This window comes from Mustelus asterias, chromosome 11 (genome assembly GCF_964213995.1).
Source record: "Mustelus asterias chromosome 11, sMusAst1.hap1.1, whole genome shotgun sequence".
NCBI lineage: Eukaryota > Metazoa > Chordata > Chondrichthyes > Carcharhiniformes > Triakidae > Mustelus > Mustelus asterias.
The window spans coordinates 111,348,427-111,376,000 of NC_135811.1; the positions used below are offsets into that span (position 1 = coordinate 111,348,427).

Below are 27,574 nucleotides of genomic sequence, written 5' to 3' on the forward strand. Positions count from 1 at the left end.
TGACTCTGGTGGAACTCAAACTGAGCTGGTTATGTTGCAGCTGTATAAGGTGCTGGTGAGGCCACACCTGGAGTACTGTGTACAGTTTTGGTCTCCTTACTTGAGAAAGGATATACTGGCACTGGAGGGGGTGCAAAGGAGATTGACTAGGTTGATTCCGGAGTTGAGAGGTTTGGCTTATTAGGAGAGATTGAGTAGACTGGGGTTATACTCATTGGAATTTAGAAGAATGAGGGGGAATCTTATAGAAACATATAAAATTGTGAAGAGAATAGATAAGATAGAAACAGGGAGGTTGTTTCCACTGGTAGACGAAATTAGAACTAGGGGGCATAGCCTCAAAATAAGGGGAGGCAGATTTAGGACTGAGTTGAGGAGGAGCTTCTTCACCAAATTGTGAATGTGTGAAATTCCCTGCCCAGTAAAGCAGTTGAGACTATCTCATTGAATGTTTTTAAGGCAAAGATAGATAGATTTTTGAACAGTAAAGGAATTAAGGGTTATGGTGAGTGGGCGGGTAAGTGGAGCTGAGTCCACGGAAAGATCAGCCATGATCTTATTGAATGGCGGAGCAGGCTCGAGGGGCCAAATAGCTTACTCCTGCTCCTAGTTCTTATGTTCTTGCGGTTATTGCTAAGCAATTGTTGCTTGATAGCGTTGTTGACGACCAGTTCCCATCACGTTACTCATGATCTAGAATAGACTGATAGGGTGGTAATTGGTCGGGTTGGATTTGTCCTGCTTTGTGTACAGGACATACCTGGGCAATTTTCCACATTACTGGGTAAATTTCAGTATTGTACCTGTACTGGAACAGATTGACTAGGGGTGCAGCAAGTTCTGAAGCCCAAGTCTTCAGTACTATTGCTAGAATAGTGGTCAGTAGTGGTTGGTAAGTTGATGGAAAAGTGGTCGGTAAGTTGATGGAAAAGGTCCTTAGGGATAGGATTTACGACCATTTAGAAAGATGCAGCTTAATCCGGGATAGTCAGCATGGATTTGTGAAGGGCAAGTCTTGCCTCACAAATTTGATAGAATTTTTTGAGGAGGTAACTAAGTGTGTAGATGAAGGTAGTGCAGTTGGTGTCATATACATGGATTTTAGTAAGGCGTTTGATAAGGTCCCCCACGGTCGGCTTATGAAGAAAGTAAGGATGTGTGGGATAGAGGGAAGTTTGGCCAATTGGATAGGTAACTGGCTATCTAACAGAAGACAGAGGGTGGTGGTGGATGGAAAATTTTCGGACTGGAAACCGGTTACCAGCGGAGTGCCACAGGGATCAGTGCTTGGTCCTCTGCTATTTGTAATTTTTATAAATGACTTGGAGGAGGGGGCTGAAGGGTGGATCAGTAAATTTGCTGATGACACCAAGATTGGTGGAGTAGTGGATGAGGTGGAGGGCTGTTGTAGGCTGCAAAGAGATATAGATAGGTTGCAGAGCTGGGCTGAAAAATGGCAAATGGAGTTTAACCCTGACAAATGCGAGGTGATTCATTTTGGTAGGACAAATTTAAATGTGGATTACAGGGTCAAAGGTAGGGTTCTGAAGAATGTGGAGGAACAGAGAGATCTTGGGGTTCATATCCATAGATCTCTGAAGGTTGCCACTCAAGTGGATAGAGCTGTGAAGAAGGCCTATAGTGTGTTAGCTTTTATTAACAGGGGGTTGGAGTTTAAGAGCCGTGGGGTTATGCTGCAACTGTACAGGACCTTGGTGAGACCACATTTGGAGTACTGTGTGCAGTTCTAGTCACCTCACTATAAGAAGGATGTGGAAGTGCTGGAAAGAGTGCAGAGGAGATTTACCAGGATGCTGCCTGGTTTGGAGGGTAGGTCTTATGAGGAAAGGTTGCGGGAGCTAGGGCTGTTCTCTTTGGAGCGGAGGAGGTTGAGAGGAGACTTGATAGAGGTTTATAAGATGATGAGGGGGATAGATAGAGTGAACGTTCAAAGACTATTTCCTCGGGTGGATGGAGCTATTACAAGGGGGCATAACTATAGGGTTCGTGGTGGGAGATACAGGAAGGATATCAGAGGTAGGTTCTTTACGCAGAGAGTGGTTGGGGTGTGGAATGGACTGCCTGCAGTGATAGTGGAGTCAGACACTTTAGGAACATTTAAGCGGTTATTGGATAGGCACATGGAGCACACCAGGATGATAGGGAGTGGGATAGCTTGATCTTGGTTTCAGATAAAGCTCGGCACAACATCGTGGGCCGAAGGGCCTGTTCTGTGCTGTACTGTTCTATGTTCTAAGGTGGATAACTTCACACTTACCAACGTTATACTCCATCTGCCAGATCCTCGCCCACTCACTTAGCCTATCCAAATCTCTGCAGACTTTCCGCGTCCTCCACGCAATTTGCTTTCCCTCTCATCTTTGTGTCATCCGCAAACTTTGTTACCCTACACTCGGTCCCCTCCTCCAGATCGTCGATGTAAATGGTAAACAGTTGAGGCCCCAGCACCGATCCCTGCGACACGCCACTGGTCACCAACTGCCAACCAGAAAAGCACCCATTTATTCCAACTCTCTGCTTCCTGTTAGATAGCCAATCCTCAATCCACGCTAACACTTTACCCCCAACTCCGTGTACCCCAATCTTCTGCAGCAACCTTTTGTGAGGCATCTTGTTGAATGCCTTCTGGAAATCTAAAAACACCACATCCACCGGTTCCCCTCTGTCAACCGCACTCGTTACATCTTCATAAAAATCCAGTAAATTCGTCAAACACGACTTTCCCTTCATGAATCCATGCTGCGTCTGCTTGATTGAACCATTTTTTTCCAGGTGTCCTGCTATTTCTTCTTTGAGGATGGATTCCAGCAATTTCCCAACTACGGACATTAAGCTAACCGGCCTGTAGTTACCCGCCTATTGTCTACCTCCTTTTTTAAACAGTGGCATCACATTAGCTGTTTTCCAATCAGCCGGCACTTCCCCAGAGTCCAGCGAATTTTGATAAATTACAACCAACGCATCTGCTATTACTTCTGCCATTTCTGGGATGCATTCCATCCGGGCCCAGGGACTTGTCTACCTTTAGTCCCATTAGCCTACCAAGCACTATCTCTTTAGTAATAGTAATCGTTTTAAGGACCTCACCCCCTACAGTCCCATGACCATCAATTTTCGGTAAGCTATTTGTGTCCTCTACCGTGAAGACCGACACAAAAAACTTGTTAAAGGCCTCGGCCATTTCCTCGTTTCCCATTATTAAATCCCCCTTCTTGTCTTCTAAGGGTCCAACATTTACTTTAGCTACTCTTTTCCTTTTTATATATTTGTAAAAACTTTTACTATCAGTTTTTATATTTTGTGCTAGTTTAGTTTCATAATCTATCTTTCCTTTCTTTATTGCTTTCTTAGTAGTTTGTTGTTTTTTAAAGCTTTCCCAATCTTCTAATTCCCCACTAGTTTTGGCCACTCTGTACGCATCGGTTTTTAATTTAATACTCTCCTTTATTTCCTTAGTTATCCACGGCTGGTTATCCCAATTCTTACATTCCTTCTTTATCACAGGAATATATTTTTGCTGAGTACTGAGAAAAATCTCCTTAAAAATCCGCCACTGTTGCTCAGCTGTCCTACCATCTAGTCTGCGCTTCCAGTCTACATTAGCCAATTCTGCCCTCATCCTATTGTTACTCCCCTCTGTTCAAGCAGAGGACACTGTCCTGAGGAATGAATCCGCAAATGGTTGCCATCTATTTTGTTGAGCTGAAACAGGCGCAAGTTCTTTCGGTCCACAAAAAACAGGGCCCTGTGTATTAACATATGTAACCTCCAATACATGCAAATACGCTAGACTGTGAACCCAACTGACGATCTTGAATTGGTTGTCAGTGTAATTCTTAACACACTGAAGATTATTTAGCAAATAACATGCCAAAAATTGATGACAGGAAGGCTATGGCAGGTGAGGACCTAGAAACTATCATCACGAAAGAGATAGTGTTGGGCAAGCTAATGGGGCTCAGGGTAGACAAGTCTCCTGGTCCTGATGGAATGCATCCAGGGGACTAAAAGAGATGACGGGGGAAATAGCAAATGCACTAGAGATAATGTACCAAAATTCGCTGGACTCTGGGGTGGTTCCCGCAGATTGGAAAACAGCAAATGTGACGCCACTGTTTAAAAAGGAGGTAGACAAAAGGCAGGTAACTATAGGCCGGTTAGCTTAACTTCTGTAGTAGGGAAAATGCTTGAATCTGTCATCAAGGAAGAAATAGCAAGACATCTGGATATAAATTGTCCCATTGGTAAGACGCAGCATGGGTTCATAAGGGGCAGGTCAGGTCTGACTAATTTGGTGGAATTCTTTGAGAACATTACATGCACAGTGGACAATGGGGAACCTGTGAAGCAGTTGAGGTTACCTCACTGAATGTTTTTAAGGCAAGGATAAACACATTTTTGAACAGTAAAGGAATTAAGGGTTACAGTGAACAGGCAGGTAAGTGGAGCGGCGTCCATGAAAAGATCAGCCATGATCTTATTGAATGTCGGAGCAGGCTCGAGGGGCCAGATGGCCTACTCCTGCTCCTAGTTCTTATGTTCTTTACCAATTACAAACAAGAAAAAAAAAGATTTTGTATAAACTTGTAATAGTTAAATACTGTTCCAACTAAACAAATCCCATAAACAAAACCCTTGCCACAGGCTTAGCACAGAAAATATGAATGCTCACGTGATGCTGGAACTTAGTCCTTTGGTTGGATACTGCAGCTCTCGTGATGAACACACAGACAAGCTTGGAGTCAGAACAGCTTCCCCAGAACACCAGGGGAAGAGAGAGAGTACCAACTAGGAAACCACCAACAGCAGAATTTTCAGTCCAGGAAGACGGGAAGCATTACTTCCAGCTCGCCAGCAGAATTTCCAAAACCAGGGAGAGAGAAACACCGCTTTTCAGTCTGATGTCCAAACACCTTCTAAACTAAAACTGCAGCCAGCAATCCAAAACTGAAAGTGAAACCTTGAATTCACTATGAAAAGAAAACTGTCAAAAACCTGCCAATCAGTTGTAAATTCCAAGTCAGTGCATTATGCCCAGATTAAAAATGGATTCTGGTATGTGCACCATATAAAGATAATGAATGTGAGCATGTGTAGAAACAAGGAACATAAATATTTTAATATTTGTTTTTAAAAAGTTACCTTAGACATGGAAGAAAGAATATTAAAAGAGATTGTTAACAAAATGCACTGCTTAATATATTAATCTGATATGAAATCAAACAAGAAAATTAATATTGCAAATCTTCAGTATTGAAGCAAAACGCAGTCATCAATTCTCGTCATCAAAAACAAAAATGTTTTATTTGTATTAATCTATGGAATAAAATAATTTTACATTTTCTTTATATTTGAAATTACAGTCTTAATAACTTAACTCCTGCTTGCCACTTTCCACCTCACCACCTCCCCGACTCAGTGCTTCTCTCCCAAACTCTCCCCACTTACTACACCCACCCCCGAACTCTCCCGCTCACCACTTGCTGTCCCCAGCTGACTCCCTGACTTCCCACTTGCTGCGGCAGGAGGGTTCAGCAGGCAAGTGGCATGAGAGGAGAGGTGATGACAGGAGGAAAGAGGAAAGTGGGAGGGTAGGCTATAATGGTATGGTGAGCAAGGCAGCAATTAGGAAGGTCCGAAAAGGAAGCAGCAAGCAGTAAGGGCAAGCCATACATACCATGTGAGTGCCATTAATAATCAAGTGCACAGCACCTGATGGACTTGTATGTACCATACAGCTTCGCGGGAACTTAGGATCAGATCTGGTTGAGGCGGCTGAAGGACTTCACTGGTGCATTCTGGGAGAAGTCAGCCCAGCAACATCTACTGAGAAGTGGGAAGCGGAAGATCTGGTGACAAGGAACGGTAGGCCCGAAACACTAGTGTTTTCCTCCCTCCCTCCTCCTCTAACCAAAAAGGCCACTGTGAGAAGGTAAATATGAAGGTAAGAGTTTTATAAATATTCTCAAATAATTTAATTGGTGCTCAAAATGTCGGTCAGTGGGGGTAAGTGCTGCACTTGTGAGATGTGGGAGATCCGTGACGCTTCCAGCGTCTCAGACGACTACATCTGCTACAATTGCAGCTCCTTACAGACCGCATGGATAGGTTGGAGCAGCAGTTGGATGCACTTAGGAGCATGAAGGTGGCGGAAAGCATTATAGACAGGAGCTTTAGAGACGTGGTCACACCCAAGGTGCAGGCAGATAGATGGGTGACCGCCAGAAGGGGCAGGCAGTCAGTGCAAGAATTCCCTGTGGTCATCCCCCTCTCTAACAAGTATAGCATTTTGGATATTGTTGAGGTGATGGCCTATCAGGGAATAACAGCAGCAGCAGCCAAAGCAGTGGCACCACGGCTGGCTCTGTTGTTAAGCAGGGAGGGACTTAGAGCACTGGAGCAATAGCTATAGGGGACTCTATATTTAGGGGTGCAGGTAGGCGCTGCTGTGAACGTGAAAAAGACTCCAGGATGGTATGTTGCCTCCCTGGTGCTCGGGTCCAGGATGTCTCCGAACGGGCAGGAAGCATTCTGAAGGGAGAGGGTGAACAGCCAGAGGTCGTGGTACATATTGGTACTAACGACATAGGCAGGAAGAGTGATGAGGTCCTGCAGCAGCAGTTTAGGGAGTTAGGTAGAAAGTTAAAAAGCAGGACTTCTGGGATTGTAATCTCAGGATTACTCCCTGTGCCACGTGCCAGTGAGGCTAGAATAGGAAGATAGTGCAGCTCAACATGTGGCTAAACAGCTGGTGTAGGAGGGAGGGTTTCAGATATCTGGACCATTGGGGTCTCTTCCGGGGCAGGTGGGACCTGCACAAGAAGGACGGGTTGCATCTAAACTGGAAAGGCATAAATATTCTGACCAGGAGGTTTGCTCATGTCACAAAGAACAGTACAGAACAGGAAACAGGCCCTTCAAGCCTGTGCCGCTCATTGGTTCAACTAGACCATTCGTTTGTATCCCTCCATTCCCAGGCTGCTCATGTGACTATCCAGGTAAGTCTTAAACGATGCCAGCGTGTCTGCCTCCACCACCCTGCTTGGCAGCGCATTCCAGGCCCCCACCATTCTCTGTGTAAAAAACGTCCCTCTGATATCTGAGTTATACCTCGCCCCCCTCACCTTGAGCCCGTGACCCCTCGTGATCGTCACCTCCGACCTGGGAAAAAGCTTCCCACTGTTCACCCTATCTATACCCTTCATAATTTTGTACACCTCTATTAGGTCTCCCCTCATTCTCCATCTTTCCAGGGAGAACAAGCCCAGTTTACCCAATCTCTCCTCATAGCTAAGACCCTCCCACATGGGAGGATTTAAACTAGTTTGGCAGGGGGTGGGAACCAAAGCAAAGGTGAATTAACTTAAGTGGAACCAGAGAGTAGGGCCAGTAAGACTCAGAGAAAGAGTAGGCAGAGTGTGGTTACTAATCAAAGAGGGTCCGGTGGACTGAAGTGCATTTATTTCAATGCGAGAAGTGTAAAAGGTAAGGCAGATGAACTTAGAGCTTGGATTAGTACGAGGGACTATGATGTTGTTGCCATTACAGAGAGTTGGTAAAGGGAAGGACAGGATTGGCAGCTTAACATTCCAGGATACAGATGTTTCAGGTGGGATAGAGGGGGATGTAAAAGAGGTGGGGGAGTTGCACGGTGAATATCACAGCACTTCTGTGGGGGACACCTCGGAGGGCTCATACAGCAAGGCAATATGGGTAGAGCTCAGGAATAGGAAGGGTGTATTCACAATGTTGGGGGTTTATGATAGGCCGCCCAACAGCCAGCGGGAGATAGAGGAACAGATATGTAGGCAGATTTTGGCAAGGTGTAAAAGTAACAGGGTTGTTGTGGTGGGAGATTTTAACTGGGACTCACTTAGTGCTCTGGGCATGGATGGGGCAGAGTTTGCAAGAAGCATCTAGGAGGGCTTCTTGAGACAATATGTAGATAGTCCAACTAGGGAAGGGGCCATACTGGACCTGGTACTGGGGAATGAGCCCGGCCAGGTGGTCGAGGTTTCAGTAAAGGAGCAGTTTGGGAACAGTGACCACAATTCATAATCTTTAAGGTACTGATGGATAAAGAAAAGTGTAATCCTCAATTTAAGGTGCTAAACTAGGGGAAGGCTAACTACAACAATATTAGGCAGGAACTGAAGAATGTAGATTGGGGGCAGATGTTTGAGGGCAAATCAACATCTGGCATGTGGGAGGCTTTCAAGTGTAAGTAGTTAGGGATTCAGGACCGGCACATTCCTGTGAGGATGAAGGATAAGTATGGCAAGTTTTGGGAATCTTGGATAACGAGAGATATTGTGAGCCTAGTCAAAAAGAAAAAGGAAGCATTTGTCAAAGCTAGGAGGTTGGGAACACACAAAGCAAGTGTGGAATACAAAGAAAGTAGAAAGAAACTTAAGCAAAGAATAAGGAGGCTAAAAGGGGTCACGAAAAATCATTGCCCAGCAGGATTAAGGAAAATCCCAAGGCTTTTTATACATATGTAAAGAGCAAGAAGGTAGCCAGGGAGAGGGTTGGCCCACTCAAGGACAGGGGACGGAATCTGTGCATGGAGCCAGAGGAAATGGGCGAGGTATTAAATGAGTACTTGGCGTCAGTATTCACTGAAGGACTTGGTGGATGAAGAATCTGGGAAAGGGTGCATCGATAATTTGAATCATGTTGAGATCAAAAAGGAGGTATTGAGGTTCTTGAGAAACATTAAGGTAGACAGGTCGCCTGGGCCTGATGGGATATACCCCAAAATACTGAGATAGGCAAGGGAGAAAACTGCTGGGGCCTTGAGAGAAATCTTTGTATCCTCACTGGCTACAGGAGAGGTCCCAGAGGATTGGAGAATAGCCAATCTTGTTCCTGTGTTTATGAAGGGTAGCAAGAATAGTCCACGTAATTACAGGCTGGTGAACCTTACGTCAGTGGTAGGGAAATTATTGAAATGGATTCTTCAAGACAGGATTTATTCCCGCTTGGAAATAAGTGGACGTATTAGTGAGAAGCCACATGGTTTTGTGAAGGGGAAATCATGTCTCACTAACTTGATTGAGTTTTTCGAGGAAATGACAAGGATGATTGATGAGGGTAGGGCAATGGATGTTGTCTATGTGGACTTCAGTAAGGCCTTTGACAAGGTCCCTCATGGGAGACTGGTGCAGAAGGTGAAGTCGCATGGGACCAGAGGTGAGCTGGCAAGGTGGATGCAGAACTGGCTCGGTCATAGAAGACAGAAGGTAGCAGTGGAAGGGTGCGTTTCTGAATGGAGGGCTGTGACAAGTGGCGTTCCTCAGGGATCAGTGCTGGGACCTTTGCTGTTTGAAATATATATAAATGATTCGGAGGAAAATGTAACTGGTTTGATTAGTAAGTTTGTGGACAACACAAAGGTTGGTGGATTTGCGGATAGCGATGAGGGCCATCAGAGGATACAGCAGGACATAGATCGGTTGGAGGCTTGGGCGGAGAGATGAGAGATGGAGTTTAATCCACACAAATGTGAGGTAATGCATTTTGGAAGATAGAAGATACAGATAAGAAATCTATCTGTAAATGGCAGAATCCTTAAGAGTATTGATAGGCAGAGGGATCTGGGCGTACAGGTACACAGGTCACTGAAAGTGGCAATGCAGATGGAGAAGGTAGTCAAAAAGACATACGGCATACTTGCCTTCATCAGCCGGGGCATTGAGTTTAAAAATTGGCAAGTCATGTTGCAGCTTTATAGAACCTTAGTTAGGCCGCACTTGGAATATAGTGTTCAATTCTGGTCGCCACACTACCAGAAAGATGTGGAGACTTTGGAGAGGGTACAGAAAAGAGTTACCAGGATGTTGCCTGGTATGGAGGGCATTAGCTATAAAGAGGTTGGAGAAACTTGGTTTGTTTTCACTGGAACGACGGAAGTTGAGGGACGACCTGATAGAAGTCTACAAGATTACGAGAGCATGGACAGACTGGATAGTCAGAAGCTTTTTCCCAGGGTGGAAGAGTCAATTACGAGGGGCACAGGTTTAAGGTGCGAGGGGCAAGGTTTAAAGGAGATGTACGAGGCAAGTCTTTTTTACACAGAGGGTGGTGGGCGCTTGGAACTCGCTGCCGGGGGAGGTTTTGGAAGCAGATATGATAGTGAGTTTTAAAGAGCGTCTGGACAAATACATGAATAGGATGGGAATAGAGGGATATGGTCCCCGGAAGGATAGGGGCTTTTAGTTCAGTCGGCAGCATAGTCGGTGCAGGCTTGGAAGGCCGAAGGGAGTGTTCCTGTGCTGTAATTTTCTTTGTTCTTATAAGTGAAGAAGTTATAATCTTGTATAGAGCCTTTGTGAGATGATACCAAGAGTACTATGTACAGTTTTGTCTTCATACTGAAGGAAGGATACGTATCTTAAAAGGAGTGGGATTGAGGGCTATAGATAGGCCTAGAGGTGGGGATGTGATCGGCGCAACTTGTGGGCCGAAGGGCCTGTTTGTGCTGTGGCTTTCTATGTTCTATGAGTGCAACAAAGATTCACAAGACTAATGGGATTGTCCTACAAGGTTAGTTTGAGTAGACCCGACCTCCATTCCGAGAGGTTAGTAAATGAGAGGTGATCTAATTGAAATGTCTAAATTTCGTTAGGGGCATGACAGCGGAAATCCTGGGAGGTTTTATGTGGCTGGGAAGTCCAGAACTAGGGGTCAGCCATTTAAAAGTGCGATGAAAATTTTGTTTGCTCGGTTGTAAATCTTTGCAGTTCTGTATCCAGCAGGGGGGAAGGGGAGGAGTTGTGGATACTCAATCATGAGTATATTCAAGGCAGAGATGGATGCTTTATTGGATGCTAAGGAAACCAAGGGCTGTGAAATTGAGGTAAATCACCCATGATTTTATTGAATGGCAGCAGAGGACTAAAGGGCCAAATGGCTTACCCTTGTGCCTATTTCTTATGTTATGAAAATGGTTGTGGAAAAGTATTTATGCCAAACTTCATCACTGAAGTTTAAGAGAATGGAAAGAAATAGCTGTTTGGTCATATAGAACTTGAATACTACTGAAAAAGGATATGTTGTTAGAAGCTTTTCATCTTGCACTCATCAGGATAATTTGCAAGACTACCAAATGCAAAGGGAATAAAAACTTATACTTCATGAAAAGAGAGTGCTGATTCGTTGGTAAGTAGACTCTGACTGGTGGAGGCACTGCCATGGAAAATGCACTAGTCAGGGAACCGGGTTCGATTCTGGCCTCGGGTCACTGTCTGTGTGGAGTTTGCACATTCTCCCAGTGTCTGCATGGGTTTCCTCCAGGTGTTCTGATTTCCTCCCACAATCCAAAGATGTGCATGAAAGGTTGATTGGCCATGCTAAATTGCCCCTTAGTGTCAGCTGGATTAGCAGTGTAAATACGTGTGGTAACAGGAATAGGGCCTGGGTGGGATTGTTGTCGGTGCAGACTCGATGGGCCGAATGGCCTCCTTCTGTTCTGTAGGAATTCTATGATTCTAAGTGATGACTGATAGTTAACTGATAGTTATGCTTTGTTTAAATTGAAACAGGGCAGGTTGAGTCTGGTCAAGGCATTGCCCTGGGGAATGAATCAGAGAATGGCCCTGTCATCTATTTTGTTTGGCTGAAACAGACACAATGTGTGTACCTGCCCTTTCTGTCTGCTTGGCAGTTAACTGTCAGTCATCAGTTAATTGGTACATTCTCCATGGCAACATTTCTACAAATCAGAGTCTACTTGCCAACCAATCAGTACTGTCTTCTCATGAAGTATAAATGCTTGTCCCCTTTACATTTGGTATTATTGCAAATTGTCCTGATGAATGCAAATAGAAAGCTTTGACAACATGTGTTTTTTCTCAGCAATACTCGAGAACGTGCCAATACTTACAACGTGCCTTAAGATCATTAGCAACATATCAGTTTGAAATGCCATTGTTACATCCATGATGTAAGTATATTTTGTACAACGTACACAAATATTAGTATATTTGGAATCAAGACATTTAGTCTAATTAACAGTCTTCCATAAAATGTTGAACTGTGCTCTTCTAAATTGTTAAATCAACAAGAGAGAGAGATCCTTGGATTCGTAAGATGTCAACAGAGAGGCCTACGCTTTTGAAGGAGTTGCCATGCCTTTTGGATCTGAAAATGTATAACAAAAAACAAACGGTAAGGACAATGTTCACCTGGTCCATCGCTGATTCTTTCCTTTCCTCAGCTTCCTATCACCATTTCTAGGATTAATCTATTGACCAATATTTACTGTAAGTCCACTGACTTCCATAGCTTTTGTGGTTACAATTACTCCAACTATCTTCCTGGAACATAGAACATAGAAAAGCTACAGCACAAACAGGCCCTTCGGCCCACAAGTTGCGCCGAACATGTCCCTACCTACTAGGCTTACCTATAACCCTCTATCTTACTAACTTCCATGAACTTATCCAAAAGTCTCTTAAAAGACCCTATCGAATCCGCCTCCACCACCACTACCGGCAGCCGATTCCACGCACCCACCACCCTCTGAGTGAAAAACTTACCCCTAACATCTCCTCTGTACCTACTCCCCAGCACCCTAAACCTGTGACCTCTTTCTATTCTATTAGATTCTCCCAGTTTTGCAATCTCTGTTGCAGCTGTTCTGACAGTGCCACCTACTTTACCAGTGTATCTAATACATTTTTCTTTATCCTTAACCAAGCACTTCCTTTGTGACTGATAGGGCCCTTGACTGATCCAATTCTGTTCTCTGCCTCTTTCTGCCCCTTCCTCTCCATCACAGAACCACAAAACATTTTCAATTTAGTTTTCTTTACACAGGGAAGATCAAGTATAGATTGGACAAATGCCTTATGAAATATCTCCAATTAATCTGCACATCTGGCATATTCTTCTTGTTTATTATATAACTTCACATCTCAGTCCTTCCTCCCTGTCCTTGGCCTCCTACACTGCTTTAATGAAGCTCAACGGAAGTCTAATTTTTAAACTATGTCTAATTTTTTGAATTCGGATTATAGTTACGACTCCCATTTAAGCAGTTATCAATTGTTGGTGATTCTTGCTGTTGTCGTTTACACCTCTAGATTCACCTTGTTGCATTACTTGCTGCATTACAACCCTATTTTGCATTGTATGATCATACCTATTGTTATTTGATCTGCGCAGCCTTCAAACCGATCACCCTTTTTCTCCTTTCTCCGCTCTCCCTTCTCCTACCTCTGTACTCACTTAAATTTCATTACATTTTGATCTTTTATCAGAACTGGAAAATGCTACTAATCTGAAACGCTAACTCTATTTTCTATCTCCACAGGTGCTGACCTGAATATTTCCAGCATTGTATGTTTTTAGGTCTATGTTCTCCCACATTTAATTGAGAAATAACGTGAAACAAACACATTACTGGACACAGAATATTTACCACAATAAATAAATATTCAAGATTAGCTTTAAGTCCATTAATTTGGTACAAAGAACAAAGAAAAGTCAAAAGAGAACAAAGAATGCAATTCTAAAGGGGGTACCAAAGCACAAATCATTGGGAGTGGCAGGGCAGGTTGGAAAAGGCAAACAGGATCCTGGGCTTTATAAATAGAAGCATAGAACATAAAGTAAGGAAATTAGGGTGAACCTTTATAAAAAACTGGTTCAGCTCACCTGAAATAGTGTGTCCAATTCTGGGCACTACATTGAAGGAAGGAAGAGGGGGTTTGGAAAAGATTTGCAAGCGTGGTTCCAGGGTTAAGGGACTTCAGTTACGTGGATTGTTTGGAAAGATTGGGGATGTTTTCCTTAGAGAAGAGAAAGTTGAGAGGAGATTTCACAGAGATGTCAAAAGACTGAAACTCCCTCGTTAACACCACTGTGCTGGTTAGGCGCATTGGCCATGCTAAATTCTCCCTCAGTGTACCCAAACAGACGCCGGAGTGTGGCGACTAGGGGATTTTCACAGTAACTTCGTTGCATTGTTAATGCAAGCCTACTTGTGACACTAATAAAATAAACCAAACTAAATACTGTGGGTGTACCTACATTAAATGGTTGCGGCTATTCAAGAAGGCAGCTCACCACCTTCTCAAGGGCAATTAGGGATGGACAATAAATGTTGGCTTAGCCAGCAAAGACCATATTTCTTTGATGAATAAAAAATATTTTCTCTGGATTTCAAAAATGGTGGGTAAGTCCTGATTTGAGGATTCCAGACCCCATTCCTGGGCTTTCAAGAGTGCCTTTTAAGGGTCCAAGCTGGTTCATGTTATGAGCCTGCTCACTACATTCCCAACCTGGCTAGCCCCATTGCAGGGATAGGCATACCAAGTCTTCCACAATTTCCATGGTATTAATCCAGGTTTTCCAAGAGTTGCAGTTTACGGCACCTCTGAGGTGTTGTGGACTTTGATCTGCATGAAGGAATCTTTTGAAAGGTCTTCCTCATGACCCCCATGCCAAGGTATGCCCTCAAAACATCTCCTATGGCTACTCATGTCCAACATAAGATATAGGAACAGAATTAGGCCACTCGGCTATCGAGTCTGCTCCGCCATTCAATCATGGCTGATATTTTTCTCATCCCCATTCTCCTGCCTTTTCCCCATAACTCCTGATCCTTTATTAATCAAGAATCTATCTATCTCTGTTCTGAAAGATACTCAATGACGTGGCCTCCACAACCTTCTGCGGCAAAGAGTTCTACAGATTCACCACTCTCTGGCTGAAGAAATTCCTCCTCATCTCTGTTTTAAAGGATCGTCCCTTTAGCCTGAGGTTGTGCCTCTGGTTCTAGTTTTTCCTATTAGAGGAAACATCCTCTCCACGTCCACTCTATCCAAGCCTCGCAGTATCCTGTAAGTTTCAATAAGATCCCCCCTCATCTTTCTAAACTCCAATGAGTACAGACCCAGAGTCCTCAGCCGTTCCTCATACGACAAGCTCTTCATTCCAGGGATCATTCTTGTGAACCTCCTCTGGACCCTTTCCAAGGCCAGCACATCCTTCCTTAAATATGGGACCCAAAACTGCTCACAATATTCAAAATGGGGTCTGACCAGAGGCTTATACAGCCTCAGAAGTACATCCCTGCTCTTGTATTCTTGCCCTCTCGACTTGAATGCTAACATTGCATTTGCCTTCCTAACTGCCGACTGAACCTGCACATTAACCTTAAGGGAATCTTGAACAATGACTCCCAAATCTCTTTGTGTTTCTGATTTCCTAAGCATTTTCCCATTTAGAAAATAGTCTATGCCTCCATTCCTCCTTCCAAAGTGCATAACCTCACACTTTTCCACATTGTATTCCATCTGCCACTTCTTTGTCCACTCTCTTAACCTGTCCAAGTCCTTCTGCAGCCCCCCTGCTTCCTCAATACTACCTGTCCCTCGACATATCTTTGTATCATCTGCAAACTTAGCAACAGTGCCTTCAGTTCCTTCTTCAAAATCGTTAATGTATATTGTGAAACGTTGTGGTCCCAGCACCGACCCCTGAGGCACACCAATGGTCACCAGCTGCCATCCTGAAAAAGACCCCTTTATCCCCACTCTCTGCCTTCTGCCAGTCAGCCAATCCTCTATCCATGTCAGGATCTTAGCCTTAACACCATGGGTTCCTTCACCTTAAGTTCCCTAATCAAGTCTGCCTCATTACACATCCCCAAATCCAGAATAGCCTGTTCCCTTGTAGGCTCTGTCACAAGCTGATCCAAAAAACCATCTCTTAGACATTCCACAAATTCCTTTTCTTGGGATCCACTACCTATCTGATTTTCCCAATCCACCTTCATATTGAAGTCCCAAGATATTCCTCCCCCCACACCAGCAAGATTCCATGCCCATTCACCAACCATACATATGGGGGTCGTTGGGTAGAACCTACGACCCCCATAGTGCCAGTAGGATATGTTGAGAAAAATCTTTAAAAAAATAATTAATGACTTTCCACTTCTTAAGACTAATTATACTACAGCCCAATTTAAGTGTCAATCATCAAGACCCTTTAAAGTATCAATAGAAACTGCAAGTAAACATGATAAAATTGACGGCATCGATCAAAGAGTCAAAGCTGCCTGTTTTCTCTAGGACTCAGACATTTCAACAGGCGAATAAATTTATGGGCTCTCGACCAAGCCTCATTATGTATGCTTTGCTGAGAACTCAGAATCCATTACGGAACTGAATGCCTGAACCCCAAGGAATACTTTGGGGTAGTTGTGGAGGGGCATACCTTGGAATGGGGGAACAAGAGGGACCATAAGGGATAGGTGGGAGTCATGAGACGGCATGGACGGGGCATGAGAAGTATGTGGAGGTGTGAGAAGCAAGGGCTAGAGGACAGTTTGTTTTTATTATAACTAGGATGAAGTGCCACATCTCCAAGGCGGGCCTTTTAAACAGACAGCCTCTGTACCAGCAGCTCCCATGACTGCCTCCAAATTTTCTCTCAGTTTGGCTGGCTCAACTACATCCAGCATCATTCTGTGAAAATCCTGTCTTCCCTGGCACTTTCTCCCAAGGTGGACAGGCCGAGGCAGGAATCTTCCTAACTCATGCTACCCGCATCAAAGATACAAATTCAATCTATTTATCTCAATTCTTGATTAAATCTTACAGCTGGGTTGAAAGCAATGCACCTTTGTAAGCAAAAGTATCTGAAGCATATCTGTGTCAATTTTAAAAATGCAGATCCCTTTAAGAATAAACCAAGATTCACAGTGAATCGAGAGCATGCGATGCTCATTGAAGTTTGTATGTAAAATATATATTTATATATTTGGCACATAAGATGCTAAAGGGGATTGACAGGGTAGAGCTGATATTTCCTTTTATTAAACATTCTGAAACAAGAAGCCATAGTTTTAGGCTAAGGGACGACAAATTTAAAAAGATAAAAGCAAATTACTGCAGATGCTGGAATCTGAAACAAAAACAGAAAATGCTGGATAATCTCAGCAGGTCTGACAGCACCTGTGGAGAGTTTCAAGTCTGGATGACTCTTTGTCAGAGCTGAAGACAATAGAAAATAGGGTGATATTTATACTGTTACATTGGGGTGGGGAGACGGAGTGTGGATTGACAAAGATGTCGTAGACAAAAAGACAAAGGGAATGTAAATGGTGGTGATCATAGCTGATTAAGAGATCAGAATTTAAAACAGAAATTAGGAGGAATTACTTCACTCAAAACATTGTGAATTTGTGGAATTTGCTATACAAGTGCAGTGGACAACAGAATACTAAACAAATTTAAGGATACGATAGATAGGTTTTTAATAGATAGATAGATGTAAATATTCTGGGTCATGTCGATATCAAAAAGGAGGTGGTATTGGGTGTCTTAAAAAGCATTAAAGTAGATAAGACCCCAGGGTCTGATGGGATTTACCCCAGAATACTGAGGGAGGCAAGGGCGGAAATTGCTGGGGCCTTGACAGAAATCTTTGTATCCTCATTGGCTACAGGTGAAGTTCCAGAGGACTGGAGGATAACCAATGTTGTTCCATTGTTTAAGAAGGGCAGCAGGGATAATCCAGGAAATTATAGGCCGGTGAGCCTTACGTCAGTGGTAGGGAAATTATTGGAAAAGATTCTTAGGGACAGGATTTACTCACATTTGGAAACAAATGGACTTATTAGTGACAGGCAGCATGGTTTCGTGAAGGGGAGGTCATGCCTCGCTAAGTTTTATATATTTATATACTTTTCGAGGAAGTGACGAAGATGATAGATGAGGGAAAGGCAGTGGATGTTGTCTACATGGACTTCAGTAAAGCTTTTGACAAGGTACCTCATGGTAGACTGGTATGAAAGGTGAAGTCACACAAGATCAGAGGAGAGCTGGCAAGGTGGATACAGAACTGGCTTGTACATAGAAGACAGAAGATAGCAGCAGAGGGCTGCTTTTCTGAATGGAAGGCTGTGACTAACGGTGTTCCACAGGGATCAGTTCTGGGACTTTTGCTGTTCATAGTATATATAAATGATTTGGAGGAAAATGTAGCTTGTCTGATTAATAAGTTCGCAGATGACAAAAATTGGTGGAGTTGTGAATAGGGAAGAGGATTGTCAGAGGTGTCATGAGAATGTATCTTTAAGAAAGGTTTTTTAAAAATCATGCAGCTTACAGTTTCAATGGTGCCATTTGGGATGGAGCTAAGCTGTGGCAGTCAGATGACAGGGTTTTCAGTTTCGTTTGTGGCAGTCAGGTAATAGGGGTCTTTTTTCCTTTGGGCTTTTCAGTTTCGTTTTGGGGAGGGCGTTGGAAGCAGTTTAGTAGCAAGCTAAGAAGCAGTCTCTCTCTCTCTCTCCCTATTCTTCTCTTTGTTTGGTTCTGAAACTATTCTCAGTTAGCTGAAGGAGAGGCTTATTGCCATCCTGCCTTAAAAGGAGCTGTGTTTTGGGAAACAGATTCGACTACAACCTCTTCTGAGTTTTTTCACAAGGGATTTTCAGCATTCAACCCAGGAGGTGAAATTCCTGTAACGAGTGGGCATGAACCTACGCTGTATTGTGCTTATTTGGAGGGGTTTGTGTATTGGATGTTGCCTTTGGTTGGAACACATTAGAAATATTTCCTTAAGAATGATAAATTATCGTGGTTGTTGTATTTCTTCTTTGTAATTGTTAAAAGTTCTTGCTAATTGTCTTACTATACATGTCAACAATATTCTTAATTAAACTTTGTTTTTGATAAAAGCTCCTCATGGGTCAGTTGAATCACACCTGAAGTGAAACCTCTCGTGCGCATCCTAGCTAAATTCAATGTAAAATGTTACAGGTCAGGTGAGCTTTATAGAACACCTTGAAGTATCCGACCTGACTTGTAACAGAAGATATAGAAAGATATAGACCGATTGGAGACTTGGGCAGAGAAATAGCAGATGGAGTTAAATCTGGAGAAGTGTGAGATAATGCATTTTGAAAGGTCCAATGCATGTAAGAATTATAGAGTAAATGGTGGAACCCTTAAGAGTTTTGACAGGCAGAGAGATCTGGGCGTACATGTCCACTGATCACTGAAAGTGGTAACACAGGTGGATAAGGTAGTCAAGAAAGCATACGGCATGCTTGCCTTCATCAGCCAGGGCACTGAGTATAAAAATTGGCAGGTCATGCTAGAACCTTAGTTAGGCCTCATTTAGAATATTATGTACAATTCTGGTCGCCACACTACCAGAAGGATATGGAGGCTTTGGAGAGGATACAGAAGAGGTTTACCAGGATATTGCCTGGTCTGCAGTGTATTAACTATGAGGAGAGATTGGATAAACTCGGTTTGTTCTCAGTGGAATGATGGAGGTTGAGGGGTGACCTGGTAGAGGTTTACAAGATTATGAGTGGCATGGACAGAATGGATAGTAGATGTTCTTTCCTGGGTAGAAAAGTCAAGTACCAGGGGACATAGGTTTAAGGTGCGAGGGGAGAAGTTTAGAGGAGATGTGTGAGGCACGTTTTTTTACACAGAGGGTGGTGAATGTCTGGAACGCGCTGCCTGGTGGGAGCAGATACGATAGCGTCATTTAAGTGGCAACTAGATGAATACATGAATAGGATGGGAATGGAAGGATAATGACTCCGTAAGTGCATATGGTTTTAGTTTAGGCAGGCGCAGGGTTGGAGGGCCGAAGGGCCTGTTCCTGTTCTGTACTTTTCTTTGTTCCTTGTTCTTTACAAATAGCAGGATGAAGGGTTATGGGGAAGAGGACAGGCAAATTGGAGATGAAGCTGAGAGGAGATCTGCCATGATCGTATTAAATGGCGGAGCAGGTTTGAGGGGCTGAATTACCTACTCCTAGTCCTCATGTTCTTGTTTTACGAGAAGGGTTTTTCCCCAGTGGGAGAGGTGCTTCTGGACAGGCAAAGGATCCAGAAGGGTAGAATGGAAACTGAAGTATGTATTGAACGATAGTTTCACAATAAAACAGTTGTGAACCAACATGATGTCTTCTGCTGCCTAATTCGGTAAATGGATGTTCACCTATCTAACATACAGAAGTACAGATATCGCTGGATATATTCTGGGCTACAACTGTCATGCCAGTTCCAGCTCAATATTTACAAAGTACTTAAAGCAACAACATACACTGAATAGCTTTTAAATATTAACTTGTCCAACCTGTTTTTCTGTGACTTGAGGCTCCCATTGTGTACAAAGGACCACATTAGCATATTGTACACGTTGGACATCTGACCACTGGCATGCAAGTCTCTTTTTCGCTTCTTCTTCACTTAGTTTGTCTCTTGTTATAATCCTCCTGAGTGCCTAACACATGGGGAAAAAAGATTCCATCTTTAGGACCACTGTGACCATAGCTTCAGACAACAAAGGTCAAAACAGGATATTCACCAAGTACAGTTGAGAATGTGTACAATGGTTTCTAACAGTTGAGAGTGTAGAGGTAATATGTTACCAAAAGAGAAAACTCTGGAAAATCTCAGCAGGTCTGGCAGCATCTGTAAGGAGAGAAAACAGCTGATGTTTTGAATCCAGATGACCCTTTGTCAAAGCTTTGTCAAAGGGGCATCTGGACTCGAAACGTCAGCTCTTTTCTCTCCTTACAGATGCTGTCAGACCTGCTGAGATTTTCCAGAGTTTTCTCTTTTGGTTTCAGATTCCAGCATCCGCAGTAATTTGCTTTTATCCAGAGGTAATATGTTACATCTTTTCTCAATGAGCAAATTCGTAATTAACACTGCCCAAGAAGCTGCTCTCAGGTCTCTGCAGGTGCCATTTTCATGGTTGCTGTTGTTAGTTATAAATTGGATTTTGGAATGGGTCATCAATATTGCATGGTAGCTAAAGTTAGTTCCCATACTCGATAGCATGAACAGCATATGCATCTTGGTGGGGGGGGACACTATCACATCACGTGTTCATCCTGACATAAACATGACTTTGATTTTCTGCCGTTATTTTCCACTCCATCGCTGACCCACCCGACACGAGGTGGAACAGAAAATCTCGGCCACACTCCCTGCCACACAGACACACACACAGCCATACACACACACAGCCATACACATACACACTGCCATATACATTCACAGCCATACACACACAGCCATATACACACACAGCCATACACACACACAGCCATACACACACACAGCCATACACACACACAGCCATACACACACACAGCCATACACACACACACTGCCATATACATACACAGCCATACACACACAGCCATACGCATACACACACACTGCCATACACATACACACACACTGCCATACACACACACACACACAGCCATACACACACACAGCCATACACACACACAGCCATACACACACACACAGCCATATACACACACTGCCATACACACACACAGCCATACACACACACACAGCCATATACACACACAGCCATACACACACACAGCCATACACACACACACAGCCATATACACACACAGCCATACACACACACTGCCATACACACACACTGCCATACACACACACACACTGCCATCCACACACACTGCCATACACACACACACTGCCATACACACACACACTGCCATACACACACACAGTCATACACATACACACACACTGCCATACACATACACACACACTGCCATACACATACACACACACAGCCATACACACACACAGCCATACACACACACAGCCATACACACACACAGCCATACACACACACAGCCATACACACACACAGCCATACACATACACACTGCCATATACATACACAGCCATACACACACAGCCATATACACACACAGCCATACACACACACACACTGCCATCCACACACACTGCCATACACACACACTGCCATACACATACACACACACTGCCATACACATACACACACACTGCCATACACATACACACACTGCCATACACATACACACACATAGCCATATACACACACAGCCATCCACACACACAGCCATCCACACACACAGCCATACACACACACAGCCATACACACACACAGCCATACACACACACAGCCATACACACACACAGCCATACACACACACACACACTGCCATCCACACACATAGCCATACACACACAGCCATACACACACACACACACTGCCATACACACACACTGCCATCCACACACACACACACTGCCATCCACACACACACACACAGCCATACACACACACAGCCATACACACACACACACACTGCCATCCACACACACAGCCATACACACACACACTGCCATACTCCCTACCCCCAACACACACTGCCACACTCTCTACCCGCATGCACACATGCGCTCGCTCGCTCGCTCGCTCACTCACTCACTCACTCACTCACTCACTCACTCACTCACTCACTCACTCACTCACTCACTCACTCACTCACTCACTCACTCACTCACTCACAATGCCCCCCATACACCGACACACACACTCCTGCTGTCACCCACTCCCTCTGCCACCTGTCAGGTGCACTCCCAGGGCCACGTGTGCATTTGGGTGCTCGTGCTGCTGTCCATTCGCACGCCCTCTCGGTGCCACCTGCCCACGCCCACCCACTCCTGTGCTCCCGCCCATGCGTGCCCACACTCTCACTGCCGCTCATGCACCTGGTTGCACGTGGTGCCACTCGGCCATGCACAAGCTCGCTCTACTTGCTACCCCCACGGTCCCGCTGCCACCCATACATGCGCACACCCACTAGCATGCAATTCAGCAATTAACAATTCTGATTTTTTTTCATTTATTCCTTTCTCAGAGTTACAAAGCCAATATGCAGAGTGGAAAAGGCAAACCCTTAATTCATCTCCTTGCTTGGTCCCCCACAAAAGAGACATACCAGATCCAAGCTGATAAGAGCAGGCATTACATCTGATCTCACACCGATCTTAGGCAAAAGACCGAGAAGCGATCCTCTACGCAATTACTTAAATATTCCAGTACCTTGTTTCCAGCAGTTTCGGTGCCCTCTCTGTGAGACAATGGACTTACTTTATAATCTGTATGATGATGACCTGACAACACTGGGTCTCAGACTTTGACCAATAACTCAATATCTATAAAAATTATAGTGTGCTTGTGACTGCTATTAGTAAAATCAGCTAACCTCGGACCAATGGACACTGCATCAATTTGCAATGTGAAGTTCACGTCAATGAATCACATAATTATTCACACATATTAATACATATTAGTACAAAACTATGAGAAAGGATATTGAACACATTTCCTAGAATTTTGAGCCAATCTAGAATGGTTCAGAGTTCAGCTTTTACCCTAGACCTGGCATGAAAGAAAAAACAGTAAAAACAGGACAGTTCAACCAAACCATTGATAAAAATGCAATTAGGGATAGCAGGCATAGTCAGCGATGCCCACATCCCATGAATTAATATATTTTTTAAAATCACAATGACATTCAACATTGAAATTGTGTGCACTTAATAAGGGCAAATTAACTTATACAGTGTAAAACATTAGGAACATTAAACCATGTTAAATACTTTAAATGTCAGTTATTAGGAAAGATGTTTTGTAATTAGTGATGGTTTATGTGAACACATAGAACCCACCTCCTCTTCTGGCATAATAAGCACCCAAACCTCATGAACTATATCAATCCAGCCAGCTTCCAGCAAGACTGCAGCATCCATCACACATACAGCTTTACCTGACAAGAAAAAATATAATTTTAAGAAATTCAGACTAGGTGGTGTATAAACTAAATTTATTACAAAGAACAGAGAAAAGTACAGCACAGGAACAGGTCCTTCAGCCCTCCAAGCCTGCGCCGATCATGATGCCCTAACTAAACTGAAAAAAACTCTGCCTTTACTCGGACTGTATCCCTCCCTATTCATGCGTCGGTGCAGACTCGATGGGCCGAAGGGCCTCTTTTGCACTGTAGCATTCTGTGATTCATGTACCCATCCAGATGCCTCTAAATTTGTTGCTAATGTGCCTGCTTCCACCACCTCCTCTGGCAGCACATTCCAGGCACCCACCACTGTGTGAAAAACCTCCCCACACATCTCATAGAAAAATAGAAAATAGGTGTAGAAGTAGGCCATTCGGCCCTTCGAGCCTGCACCAGCATTCAATATGATCATGGTTGATCATGCACTTTCAGTATCCCACTCCTGCTTTCTCTCCATACCCCCTGATCCATTTAGTCACAAGGGCCATGTCCTGCTCCCTCTTGAACACATCTAACAAAATGGCCCCAACAGCTCTCTGTGGGAGAGAATTCCACAGGTTCACAACTCTCTGAGTGAAGAAATTCTTCTTCATCTCAGTCCTGAATGGCTTACCCCTTATTCTGAGACTGTGACCCCTAGTTCTGCACTTCCCCAACATCAGGAACATTCTTCCCACATCTAGCCTGTCCAGTCCTATCTCCCTTAAACTTTCCCCCTCTCGGGCAGCACGGTGGCATAGTGGTTAGCACTGCTGCCTCACAGCCCCAGGGACCCGGGTTCAATTCCAGCCTCGGGAACTACCTGTGTGGAGTTTGCACATTCTCCCCGTGTCTGCATGGGTTTCCTCCGGGTGGTCTGGTTTCCTCCCACAGTCCAAAGATGTACAGGTTAGGTTGATTGGCCATGCTAAATTAACCCTAGTGTTCGGGAGATTAGCAGGGTAAAATTGAGGGGTTACAAGAATAGGGCCTGAGTGGGATTGTGGTCAGTGCAGACTCAATGAGTCGAATGGCCTCCTTCTGCACTGTAGGCATTCTATGATCTTGAACCTGCGCCCCTTATAATTCACACTTCCACCCTGATAAAAAGCATCTGACTATCCACTTGTCTATGCCTCTCATAATTTTGGACACTTCTACCAGGTCTCCCCTCAGCTGTAGCTTTGATAAAGGGTCATCTGTTCTCAAAACCTCAGCTCTTTTCTCTCCTTACAGATACTGCCAGACCTGCTGAGATTTTCCAGCATTTTCTCTTTTGGTTTCAGATTCCAGCATCCGTGGTAATTTGCTTTTATCCACTGAATAGCCCTCAGTGTTTAGTTCCCACCCTTGCTCACCTTGGAGCTACATCTCCGTAATGTCGACTATATCATAACCTATTATTTTTTACTCGGTCCTTATCTAACTCTGGCCCTTGATTTCTCTGCCTATTATCATTACTGTCTTTTCCTTGTGTTCTTAATTCCCCCTGCTCTGAATCCTTGCAAAGGTTCCCACCCCCCTGCCATATTAGTTTAAACCCTCCCCAGCCATTCTAACAATTACCGCCCCCTCCTACCCCCAAGGACATCAGTCCCAATCCTGCCCAGGTGTAACCCATCCAGTTTGTACAGGTCCCACCTCCCCCAGAACAGGTCCCAATGCCCCAGGAATCTGAAACCCTCCCCCTCACACCATCTTTTCAGACACGTATTCATCCTATGTATCCTGCTGCTTCTACTCGTTCTACTGTTTCTGACTAGCACGTGGCACAGCCAGTAGTCCTGAGATCACTACCTTTGAGGTCCTACTTTTCAGTTTGCTTCCGAGCTCCCTATATTCTGCCTTTAAGACCTCATCCTATTTTTACCTATGTCCACCTTCATGTTATTCAAAACCTCCAATACCTCCTCCCTTTTTATCTCAATATGTCCTAGAATGTCAACATCCTCCTTTCTACACTCACCATCCACGACATCCTTCTCCTTTGTGAATACTGATGCAAAGTACTCGTTAAGGACCTCACCCACTTCATCTGGCTCCACACATTTTCCCTCTACTGTCCCTGAGTGAACCTACCCTTTCCTTAGCTACTCTCTTCCTCCTTATGTGCGCATAAAAAATCTTGGGTTTCTCCTTAATCCTGCCTGCCAAGGACATTTCATGGCCTCTTTTTGCCCTCTGAAGGCCCTGTTTAAGCTCTTTCCTGCTCTCTTTGTATTCCTCAAGAGCCTTATCTGTTTTCAATTTCCTGAGATTTATGAATGCCTCCTTTTTAACACTATGCGCATAATCTCTCGTCGTCTAGGGTTTCCTAATCTTGCCATCTTTATCCTTCATTTTTACAGGGACAAACTTGCCCTGAATTGTTAACAACTGACTTTTAAAAGACTCGCGCATATCGGAGGTGGATTTATCCTAAAACAGCCGCCTCCAGTCTACATTCCCTAGCTCCATTATAATACCATTATTCCTACTAGACTCATATCCAAACTTCATGGCCTGGGGCTTGGCTCCTCCCTCTGCAATTGGATCCCAGACTTCCTTACCCATAGACCGTAGTCAGTAAAGATAGGCAACAACACAAGGAATGAGCTGAAAAAGGGGCTTAGGAGAGCTAGGAGGGGACATGAGAAGTCCTTGGCGGGTTGGATCAAGGAAAACCCCAAGGCATTTTACTCTTATGTGAGAAGTAAAAGAATGACCAGGGTGAGGTTAGGGCCGGTCAAGGACAGTAGTGGGAACTTGTGTATGGAGTCAGAAGAGATAGGAGAGGCGACGAATGAATACTTTTCTTCAGTGTTCATCAAGGAGAGGGGCCATGTTTTTGAGGATGAGTGTGTGATACAGGCTGATAGGCTGGAGGAGGTAGATGTACTGAGGGAAGATGTATTAGCAATTTTGAAAAATCTGAGCGTCGATAAGTCCCCTGGGCCAGATGGGATATATCCTAGGATTCTTTGAGAGGCAAGGGATGAAATTGCAGAGCCTTTGGCTCTGATCTTTGGGTCCTCACTGTCCACAGGGATAGTGCCAGAGGACTGGAGAGTGGCGAATGTTGTTCCTCTGTTCAAGAAAGGAAATAGGAATGACCCTGGTAATTATAGGCCAGTTAGTCTTACTTCGGTGGTCGCTAAGTTAATGGAAAAGGTCCTGAGGGATAGGATTTATGACCATTTGGAAAGATGCAGCTTAATCCGGGATAGTCAACATGGATTCGTGAAGGGTACGTCTTGCCTCACAAATTTGATTGAATTCTTTGAGGAGGTAACTAGGTGTGTAGATGAAGATAGAGCAGTTGATGTCGCATACATGGATTTTAGTAAGGCGTTTGATAAGGGTTCCCCATGGTTGGCTCATGAAGAAAGTAAGGAGGTGTGGGATAGAGGAAGATTTGGCTGATTGGATAAGTAACTGGCTATCTCATAGAAAGAGTTTTAACAACACCAGGTTAAAGTCCAACAGGTTTGTTTGGTAGCAAATGCCATTAGCTATCGGAGCGCTGCTCCTTTGTCAGATGGAGTGGATATCCACCCATCTGACGAAGGAGCAGCGCTCCGAAAGCTAATGGCATTTGCTACCAAACAAACCTGTGGACTTTAACCTGGTGTTGTAAAAACTCTTATTGTGTTTACCCCAGTCCAACGTCGGCATCTCCACATCATATCTCATAGAAGACAGAGGGTGGTGGTGGATAGAAAATTTTCAGACTGGAGACCAGTTACCAGCGCTGTACCACAGGGATCAGTGTTGGGTCCTCTGCTATTTGTGATTTTTATCAATGACTTGGAGAAGGGGGCTGAAGGGTGGGTCAGTAAATTTGCTAATGACACCAAGATTGGTGGAGTAGTGGATGAGGTGGAGGGCTGTTGTAGGCTGCAAAGAGACATAGATAGGATGCAGAGCTGGGCCG

At 44.2% G+C, this 27,574-nt stretch overlaps 1 protein-coding gene across 1 annotated transcript in view; it reads right to left on the minus strand.

Moving 5' to 3' along the window:
* Positions 1–10,870: 10,870 nt before the first annotated feature.
* The window catches only part of coasy (CoA synthase), a 68,271-nt gene continuing 51,567 nt past the window's right edge, over positions 10,871–27,574 (minus strand). Inside the window, exons 8-10 of the mRNA XM_078224298.1 lie at positions 23,558–23,655; positions 20,133–20,279; positions 10,871–12,162 (exon numbers count right to left, since the gene is read on the minus strand). Of these exons, the coding sequence (XP_078080424.1) occupies positions 12,115–12,162; positions 20,133–20,279; positions 23,558–23,655 (293 nt within the window). The 3' untranslated portion in view covers positions 10,871–12,114. The remainder of the gene's footprint in view (positions 12,163–20,132; positions 20,280–23,557; positions 23,656–27,574) is intronic.